The sequence below is a fragment of the Silene latifolia genome, chromosome 7 (genome assembly GCF_048544455.1).
Source record: "Silene latifolia isolate original U9 population chromosome 7, ASM4854445v1, whole genome shotgun sequence".
Lineage (NCBI taxonomy): Eukaryota > Viridiplantae > Streptophyta > Magnoliopsida > Caryophyllales > Caryophyllaceae > Silene > Silene latifolia.
In genome coordinates this window covers 43,365,341-43,376,251 of record NC_133532.1, presented here as the reverse complement: position 1 = coordinate 43,376,251, position 10,911 = coordinate 43,365,341, and the positions used below count along the sequence as shown (strand labels likewise).

Sequence of the window (10,911 nt, the reverse complement as noted above, 5' to 3'; positions counted from 1 at the left end):
ATCAGTTAGGTTTAAATCTGGTTGACCTTAGTTTTCGTTTCATTTCAATTTTGATCGGGTTCATTTTGGTTAGCCACTGTAATCGGTTCGTATTATTTCGAGTCAAATGCGGTTCAAATCAGGTAATATCAACTCAGTTTAATTCCAGATCACAATATTCTTGAGCTAAAGCTAAAAAAAACTAGCTTAAATGTATCTTATACAATTCAATTTGAATAAATAATACATAATACCATTAATAACATAAAATAAAAAATAATGAAAAAACACCTAAAATAAGTGGTTTTTTAGAAAAGTATTTATAATCCGGGTCTATCAGTTTAGTTCTTATCGGTTCGGATATATTCAAGTTCGGGCATCATACGGTTATTATTGAATTCGGTTCAGTTTCGGTTCGATTCGAATTGAGTCGGGTTTCGGGTCCTATTCAGGTTACTGATATCGAGTATTCTATTGGTTATCAATTTAGATATTTTCGATCCCTTTTTGGGTTCAGGTTTATTTTGTCAGATCTATAATAATAATAACAATAATAATAATGGGAGTACTAATGAATATCATATCAATAATTTTATTTTATTAATATATCAAATCAATATTAATTTTAAAATATGATTATATTCTTCTCTTAGATAAATGGAGAAAGTTCATGTAACTAATGAGTTTGATCGAAGTTGGATATGAATACTTGGTCATAAATTATGCTAATTTTTTTTTTTTTTTTTTTGAAGGAATAAATTATGCTAATTTGTTTCCTAACTAACTTCTAATCACATGGTGTTTTCGTTTATTATCGTTGTTATCCTTTAGCAATTGTGGATAAAATTATGTGGATCATCTAATTATCTAAATAAAATAAAATTTTGTATACTAAATCAGAACTCTCTTATCCTGTTAAGACTTGGGAATTAGGTAACCCAAGATATCAAGAGCTCTAATGTCGTTTAGTTATTGTTTGTATTTAGGATAATATTTTTTAAATCCTAACATTAATTTGATTGGCTAATGAAAGTATATTTTTATAAACAAAATAGATAGATATAGATATAGATATACGAAGTATATTATATCAAGGAATTATCTTCTAATCCGATACGATTTAGATAACAATAATAACCGAAAATCAAAAAAATAATTCGGACTAGGAGTTTTATAACAAATCAACAACAAAGTACGATGTTAACATTATAAATACGCGTCTCAATACCTATCCAATCTCACCTTATTAGTAATCTCTCGTTTTCTCAATATTATTAGTTTCCCGTAATTCAATATCAATCTATTCAAAAGAAATAATGGAGTCTTCAGCTATTGTGTCATTCGGAGAGATGTTGATCGATTTCGTTCCCGATGAAGCCGGTGTTTCATTGGGTGAATCGCGTGGGTTTGTCAAGGCTCCTGGTGGTGCTCCCGCTAACGTGGCTTGTGCTGTTACAAAACTCGGTGGTTCATCTGCCTTCATGGGCAAGGTAACATACTATTCTCGATTTTACGTTAAATAAATAGTTTCGTGCATAAATAGTACTCCATTATTATGGAAAATTTTGTTTCGAATGAATGCTTTATTATTTGTTATTTATTTAGCCGCATGTTTACGGTGAACTTTATTGTTCTCATCACAATTTACATTTAATTTATTTAAATACGAAAGCTTTGTGTAAGCTCTATTTGTGAACGCTCTATTTGTGAACGCTCTATTTGTAAACACTAAGCAATACCCGGGGAAAAAATTAATCTTACTATAAATTTGATAAATAAAGGAAAATTAGTTTTTTTGCTTATTAATAATAAACTATTATACGAGTATTAATTATTACTCCGTAACTGTTGCTAGCTATATGAATGTGTATTCTGATTTATTTTTGAGAAAAGTATTATTTTGTTACTCAATTTTAGTTTTATTTGGTTCACCCCGTCCTAAATTCTTCGTTATTTTTAATTATCAATCTCGATACTTTTTTTGTGTTTTTTTCATATACATATAACAAACCCGTATTATCAATCTCGGTAATTTTTAAATGTTTTTCACGTATAACAAAACCATTAACCCAAATATAGGTGGGCGAAGATGAATTTGGATTGTGTAAGATCTATTTGTGAACACTAAGCAATACCCGGGGGGGGGGGGGGGGGAATTAATCTTACTATAAATTTGATAAATGAAGGAAAATACATTTTTTGCTTATTAATAATAACTATTATACGAGTATTAATTATTACTCTGTAACTGTTGCTAGCTATATGGATGTGTATTCTGATTTATTTTTGAGAAAAGTATTATTTTGTTACTCAATTTTAGTTTTATTTGGTTCACCCCGTCCTAAATTCTTCGTTATTTTAATTATCAATCTCGATACTTTTTTTGTGTTTTTTTCATATACATATAACAAACCCGTATTATCAATCTCGATAATTTTTAAATGTTTTTCACGTATAACAAAACCATTAACCCTAATATAGGTGGGCGAAGATGAATTTGGAAAGATGCTAGTAGACATACTAGACAAAAATGGAGTGAACACAAAAGGGGTGTGTTTCGACAAGGAAGCAAGAACTGCCCTAGCATTTGTAACTCTAAAGAAAAATGGTGAGAGGGAGTTCATGTTCTATCGAAACCCTAGTGCCGATATGCTTCTAAACGAATCTGAGCTTAATGTCGAACTTATCCAGCAAGCCAAGATCTTTCACTATGGCTCAATTAGTTTAATCACCGAGCCATGCCGGTCGGCTCACTTAGCTGCGATGAAGTTAGCCAAGGAAGCTGGTGCTATTCTCTCTTATGACCCCAATGTTCGACTTCCTTTGTGGGCTTCCGCTCAAGATGCTAGGGATGGTATTAATAGCATTTGGAATCATGCTGATATTGTTAAGGTTTGTGTTCATACTTTTAACACGATTTGAGTCAATTTTCCATGTTTGTAGCTTTTATAAAAAAGGAAGATTTTAAAATAATACTCTATAATGGGTGCTCATAAGATTAATGTAGATTCTAATTTAATTTGTTATATATATATATATATATATATATATATATATATATATATATATTGTTATATGTATAGGTAAGTGATGAAGAAGTGGAGTTTCTAACCCAACAAGACCCTTACAATGAAGAAGTTGTCATGTCTTTATGGCATGATAATCTTAAGCTTCTCATGGTTACTGATGGTGAAAAGGGCTGCAGATATTTCTCTAAGGTTTGTTCGTTCTTCAATCTCCACTTTTATATTAAATATTTTAGCGCATTCCTAAATGGTAAAAAGTTTGATTATTGGAAAACAAATTGAAAAAAATTGCAGAACTTCAAAGGATCGGTAAAAGGGTTCTCAGTGGCAACTGTAGATACAACAGGAGCCGGAGATGCGTATGTTGGGTCCTTCCTTTATTCTCTTGCCAACAATCCCTCACTCTTGGAGGTATCTATACTCTATTTTTTTTTAATTTAACATTTATTTTTTGTTTATAAATAATTTCGATACTATATTTATGCAATATTGTAAGACTTAATAATTTATTAAAATTTAAATATACAGGATGAGAGCAAGCTGGTAGAGGCACTTTTTTTTTAATTTAACATTTATTTTTTGTTTATAAATAATTTCGATACTATATTTATGCAATATTGTAAGACTTAATAATTTATTAAAATTTAAATATACAGGATGAGAGCAAGCTGGTAGAGGCACTGAAGTTGGCAAATGCATGTGGAGCAATAGCAACAACTCAAAAGGGTGCGATTCCTGCTCTTCCAAGTATGGCTGAGGCACTTGAATTGGTCAATAAAAACTGAATTTCCTGGCAAATGGTTTTTTTTAATTATGTTTTAAATTTGGTTTTAAGTTGGGGATTAAATTAAGTTTTTAGTGTGCTTTATGGTGAAACTCGAATAATGCTATAATTTCGTTCCAATAATATATTTATGTTTACTAGCATTTTACTCATGTTTATTTTATCGATCACTACTCTTGTTGTTATATTAACATAGTAATTCAACTTCACAACTACTGAGCTACATACTTAGTTATTCCGTATTTGTTAAGTCATTAATTTGTAAACGCCGATATGGGATCATGGATGAGGGGACTACCTGATTTGTTGAAAAGAGGATTTTCTCGATGATACATAATTACCGGTACAAAACAATGATAAAAGAAGATCATGAACGAAGTCTCTTTTGATAAAGTTACCAAGTACCAACTAAGTCTAACCCCTAACGGGCACTTGTAATTTTCCTTCAATTCAATGGTACTCGTAGTAAATAGTAATGGCATGATAACTTCACCTTTTGTTATGATGCATTTGCCGATTATCAAAGTGGCAAACACTTTGTATGATTAAAATTCCATGGATAGTCAAGAGTGGAGACAATTTGGAACAAAATTAACGATCCACCTTTTGGCTAATAACTTGCACACAATTACTTTCTTTTCTTTTCCATATTCATCATACATCACCAATTATTTCAATAAGTCCTTAAGAGACCATCTTGCACTACATTAATGAGAAACAACTAAAAAAATACACTAAATACTAATTAAAAAAAAGATAAAAATAAAAATACACTACAACCGGTCTTGAATTAACTCACACATAAGGTTGTAAGCCTATAATTGAGCCTATCTGAGCTTAGGCACGACTTGGAATTTAGCTCTTAAGCTGGGGCTTGGCTCGAAGCTCATCGAACCTAAAAATTTGAAACTCCAACTCGTTATGTCATTATATTTCTTTTACTTTCACACCTTTTCAATCTAACTAAATATAAATATCTTATAAAATACAATACGAATATTCAAAAGATAATACATTTATAAATGTAAAAAAAACGACCTTCCGAGCCAAGCTTTGCTGAGCTTGGGATCGGCTCAGATTTAGCCAAGCTCGATTTGACTGGCCGATTTTGAGGACTCGACAATCAGCTCAAATCATTTTCAGCGCTATAGTCACACATACTCTAAGGTATAACCGCATTTTAGTATAAGACCTTAAAAATAATTATGTCATACCTAAAAAATAACTTCAATTTTAAATCCACAAAATCACAATAACATACCTATATAAAATTACAAAGAGACGGTCTTACCATCGTATTACATACAAAGAGTCGATCTTACCATAAACTTACTAACATTATTGCTACTAAAAATCGACATAATAATCATAACAAAAACGTAAAAATTACATTACACATACAAAATAACTCTACAAAAACAACAACAAAAAATAATAATTATTTGTACCCTTTATTCCCCTTCTTTTTAACATGGTTATGCAACCATCCAATACCTTTGAAAGCCTTAGAAAATTTAAGCAAATTAGGTTTACCCATGCTTAAATTCATCTTCCCAGCTGATAATTTCAATGCTTGCAAACAACATATTTTCCCAATTTCATCATACTCTTCACTTTCTTCACTCTCCTCACCCTTTTCAATTTTCATCAAATCTTCTATTTTATTATTTTTATTATTATCTACTTTTGTTCTTCCTTCCTTATTATTACCATAATTCTCTACTTCTTTCAATTTTCCTTGATTTATCTCAATTGTTTCATTAGTTTCCCATAACAAATCCATACCTTCTTCACCATTTTCTTCATTTACACTATTAATCCTACTATTATTACTCCAATTATGCCTTTCTTCAAATAACTTACATGCCAATGTTCTCCTCCATTCTTTCTCCTTCCTCATCGATCCGAAACCCGCTAAATTTTGCTGCACACCAACTGTTTGATGAAATGCCTCACTCAACTTTTCACCATTTTTCACCTTCAAAGAACTCAATTTTACTGTTTTCTTAACCTCATTTACCTCGGATCCAACATTTTCTACTATCACCTCTTGAATCATCTCTTTTTCACCTCCCAATTTCTGGCAATTTGTGTCCCCTGTTTCATGCACCAAAGTCAAACATTCAACCCGGTCAACGATTTTTTCATCGAATTGACACATTTCCTCAACTGGGTTTTCTCCAAACTCGATATCCTCATCTGGGTTTGCTTCAGTTAGCTCAATTATGGGTACATCAAAGACAACCTTGTAAACCTCAAACTCTTCCAATTTCTCGTCATTATCGTCGTCGTTGTCGAAACTCGGCTTAAAGTTCTCTATGAGAGTAGTGTAGGCTGCAAGAAAGAAACTATCTTTGGAGTTTATAATGGAATGTAGAGGAATTAGAGTGGTAACAAGAGATAAAAACAAGAGAAATGTGGTTAAAAATAATGGAGATAAGAAAGAAAGGAGCTTGAATAAGTAAGGAGAGAAGAAGATTAAGTAAGAAAAGTATAATGGATGAGACATAATATAAGAACAAAGCATGCTAAACTCAGATGATTTGTTGTTGTTTTTTGGTAAGCAAAGTTGAGTCATTTTTGTTTGAAAAACAGAAACAAATGTTGAAAATATAGTGAAAATGAAGGGTTTGATAATGGTAGTAATGTTGTTTTTGGTGTAATGGTGATGGAGAAAGGGAGAGATTGATGAGTAAAAGGAGGTGGGAATTGAGAGTGAAAGTGGGCGTGACTAAAGGGGGTGGAATGGAGAGAGGGATAAAAAAGGAGGGAACACGAGAGAGGTGTTAAGTCACTATTAACTAACTTTATGGTACGGTGTGACTTCTGATTCCTGTGAGACTTTAATAATTTAATGCAAATTATGTTATGTTTGGTCCATTCCTTCTGTTTCCATATTGTCGTTTTTGTGATGTTTGTGATGTTACTTGTACATCACAAATTTTTGTTATAAGGATCAATTAGTCTTGCTGAAGACGGGTTTGAGTAAATGACGGGTAATGTCACTCACAAAATGGATAGGGGGACAAGTTGGGGGCACCCCCATGTGCTTCCCTCTCTCCTCTATTTGGGTTATTTGTGAGAGGAAATGGTATCCGTCACTCCAAAGTGACGGATACGTACCGTCTTCAATGAGATTTTGTGTATAAGGATAGCCGTATTAAATATTCATCCACTTTAATTATAAGATAAGCAACAATTTGTATAGTGGGGCCTAAAAATGTCACAACTTTAAGCATATTTGACCCGTCTTTCACTTTTAGACGGATATATCCGTCAATAGTGAGACTAATTGCTTGTAAATATAGCCCGATCTGATTGATCTTGTTTGAAAAGGCCGACTCAAAACCTGAAATTAACCTGAATTACATCACCCGAATGTGATATGAAATCCGAATTGACCCGATCCGACCCAAACATGACCCGAACTTTCTTGACCCGTAATTGACCGACCCGAAAATGACCTGGCCCGAAACCACCCAACCCGAAAATGACCCAACAAAACATAACTCTTAGTGAACCGAAAAGACTTGAAATTAGACCTCGCAAAATTGACCCTAGCGCCTAGACCAGACAAAATTGACCCGACCCGACACCCGAAGTCAAGACTCGAACTTGACCCGAACCCCAATTGACCCAACCCAGTATAACGACCCGAATTTTTATTGTTGCAAATTGATTATTATCCACAAATCACTTGATAATAGTGGACCCGAACTCGAAATGACCCGACCCGAACCGAAATTGACTCGAACCAAACCCGACCTGGTTGACCCGTTTGCCAGGTCTAATTGACCCGACCCGACACCCGAACTCACGACTCGAACCCGAAGTCTACTGACCTGAAATGACCCGACCCGAAATTGACCGACTCTAACCCGACCTGGATGACCCGTTTGCCAGGTCTACTTGAAATGACTTTTTTTTTCTTTTATTCATTGACCCGAAATAACTCAACCCGCATGACTCGAAACAGACCTGAACAATAAACCGAAACAAACCCGAAATTCGAAATGACCCGACTCGACCCGAACCAAATTAACCCGAAATCAATGAGAGACCCTAACTGACCCGAACCCTACCCGATTGACCCGTTTGTCTGGTCTACTTGTACATAGACCTATCAAAACTGACCCTATCCGAATGACTGACCTGATAAGGCTGACTTTAGAGTTAGACTTGGCAAACGGGTCAACCGGGCCGGGCTGTCATTTTATCGGGTTAGTTCGGGTCGGGTTAGTTCGGGTCAAGTTGTTTCGTCTTTCAGGTTAGTTCAGGTCGGGTTAGTTCGGGTCTGTCATTTTATCGGGTTAGTTCGGGTCGGGTTGTTTCGTCTTTCAGGTGTTTTTAGGGTATGTTGGTCCAGTCTTTTTTGGGTCTAACGGGTCGGGTTAGTTCGAGTTCGGGTCATTTTTGGGTCAATGATTAAGACAGAAAAAAGTACATTCAGTGTTATTACCTATTTTTTAGTTTAGTTTTGATAGTTAATTCTTCATATTAACGTAAATAATACTCCGTATAAAGTAAAGCTTTTAAATTAGTCGTGTCAGGTCTTTTTTGTTCAATTAGAGTTATGTTTTTGTTGGGTCATTTTCGGATCGGGTGGTTTTGAGTCAAGTAATTTCAGGTCGGTCAGGGTCAACAAAACTCGGGTCATGTTCGGGTCGGGTCAGGTCGATTCGGTGTTTGGGTCACACCTGGAAGTCATAATTCGGGTTATTTTCGGGTCTAGGGTAAGACATTTCGGGTCGAGTCAATTGGATCAGGTTGGTTTTGCCAGGTATACTCACTCGAAACCCAAAAATAACCCGAAAGTGACCCGCTCAACCCGAAAGTGAACCGACATAAGTACCCTGAAATAACCCGATTGACCCAAAATGACCTGAAATGCCTTAATTAAGGCAAAGGCATAACCCAAAACAACACAAACGACCTAGATTGACCAGACGCAAAATGACCGATCCGAAGTGACCCGCCCAAAAATAACCCGCCTTAAAATGACCCGATAAATTGTTGACCCCGAAAATGACCCGATCCGAAATAACCCGACCCAAATAAACCATTTACCAGGTCTACATGTACATAGTCGCGGAACCATAATTTTAAGTTAGGGTACAAAAAATTTCAAAGAAGTTGAACAAGTAATGCCTTGAGCAATATTTGAAAAAAAAAAAAAAAAAAAAAAAAAAAAAAAAAAAAAGTCGAAAATTTTTGAAGTTTTAATTTTTTAGATGTATGTTAGAGTAGCATGAATTCTTCTTTAAAGCAACGGAAAATGCACGGGGTGTCCTTAAAGTTTGACATTTTGCCTCAAATACCCAATTTTTTTTATCCGAAAAATTTTAAGAGGCCATACTCGTGTTTACGAGTTCAGAAAGTGATAATTTTTTTTTCAAATCGATTATCTTTCCGAGAACTACGATTTGAAAAAACATTGTCATATTTGGATCCCGTGACTAAGAGTTTTTGTATGTCAAAGTTTTTTTTTACCGAACAAACTTTGAGTGACCATATCTCTTGGTCAAGAATTCCAAACTCAACCATTTTTTTTCAAGTCGTAGTTCTCGGAAAGATGATCAATTTGAAAAAAAAAATCGTCACTTTCTGAGTTCGTAAATACGAGTTATGGCTTCTTAAAGTTTTCCGGATAAAAAAATTGGGTATTTCGGGCAAAATGTCAAACTTCAAGGACACGCTGTTAAAACAATCATATTTGTTTAAGGGGTAAAAAAGGCTCATTAAAATAGACGAGACGAAAGAAAAACATCTAGGTTCTAGGATTTAGCAAAAAGTTTGTCATAACATTTCAAGTACAGTATTATTTAATCGGTTTTAATCTTATAACGGACAATCCTTTTTAAGAATGATGGTCTTATTGAGTAGAGGTATTTCTAAGACTCATGTGATTCTCCTCAGTCTAGCTTACCGCACATTTGGGTTGGCTTAGCCTAACTTACCTTAGAGATGGAAGTAGTGAATCGTGCACCATACCAGTCTACCGTGTCCGAAAGAGAAAATGTCGCGGCCAGGCATAAGAAGGTGGATTTCGTAGATGTTTGGATAAAATGTCCCTCCAAATCTTTCCTTTGGTGATAGGATTTTGATTTACCTTGATTTACCTTGATTTTCCTCCCACACTTACTTGCTATCCAAACAAGGGTTTTAAATCCCCTATTATCCTTCATTTTTCTCTTTTTTTTCAAATTTTTCCATCCAAACAAGCCCTCAATTAAAGGGAATAAAGACAATGTTATTTTATTAGAGAAAGAGGTAGTGAGAAAAGTAAGGATAATAAAGGTAGGGAAGACATAATGTCACTCTGATATTACTAATGTCACTCCTTTTTGTGAGACGGTGAATAGTAACATGTCCATAGACTTACCTTGTAATGTTGTGACATTAACAAAAAAGGTTGTGGTATTATCAATATTAGACCTGGCAAATCGGGTTAACGGGTCGGGTCATTTCGGGTTTCTAAAATATTTGGGTTAGTCAGGTCGGGTCGGGTCGGGTCGGGTCGGGTCATTTCGGATTTACGGGACTGTTTTGGGTCAAGGGGATCGGGTCAGTCCGGGTCGGGTCATTTTCAGGTTAATGATTAAGAAGGAAAAAGGCATTTTAAGTCTTTTGGGGCCAATTAAAGTTATGCTTTGTAGGGTCATTTTCGGGTTGGGTTGTTTCGGGTCGGGTTAATTCGGGTTTCGGATGTCATTCGGGTGCAGCAGTTAGGGTCATTTCCGGTCTCGGGTCAGCCTTTTCGGGTCGGGTCAATCGGGTCGGGTTGATTTTGCCAGGTCTAATTATCATTCCCCTAAGACCATGCCCAAGCAAGGTCATGGAAAGGGTCATGACCTTGCTGGGTCATGCTAATCCATAATTAAGCACCACATTATCATGACCTTGAAGTAGAAGATGTCAATTGGAGGTCAGTTGGTGACCTTGAAGTAGAAGAGGTCAATTGGAGGTCAATTTGGTGACCTAGTAGGTGTCATCTTCTAATTGCTTGGACACGAATAGTGAGGACAACAAAGTAAACAAAAAAAAATGGATGGTGACCTAAAGTGGTGATTTTCTGCTTGGGACAGTCATGGGTCGTGACCTTTTGCTTGAGAGAGTGAAAGT

At 35.0% G+C, this 10,911-nt stretch overlaps 2 protein-coding genes across 2 annotated transcripts; one reads left to right on the top strand and one right to left on the bottom strand.

Moving 5' to 3' along the window:
* The first annotated feature begins 878 nt into the window (after positions 1 to 878).
* Positions 879 to 3,932, top strand: LOC141591039 (putative fructokinase-5). The gene is made up of 5 exons (XM_074411504.1): positions 879 to 1,469; positions 2,461 to 2,871; positions 3,063 to 3,197; positions 3,300 to 3,416; positions 3,662 to 3,932. Exons 1-5 carry the CDS (start codon positions 1,296 to 1,298, stop codon positions 3,788 to 3,790), a joined length of 966 nt encoding a protein of 321 aa, XP_074267605.1. The 5' UTR covers positions 879 to 1,295; the 3' UTR covers positions 3,791 to 3,932.
* Positions 3,933 to 5,227: 1,295 nt separating this feature from the next.
* Positions 5,228 to 6,367, bottom strand: LOC141590009 (uncharacterized). Its single transcript, XM_074410626.1, has one exon. The coding sequence runs from the start codon at positions 6,365 to 6,367 to the stop codon at positions 5,228 to 5,230; it is 1,140 nt and encodes a 379-aa protein (XP_074266727.1).
* Positions 6,368 to 10,911: the final 4,544 nt, after the last annotated feature.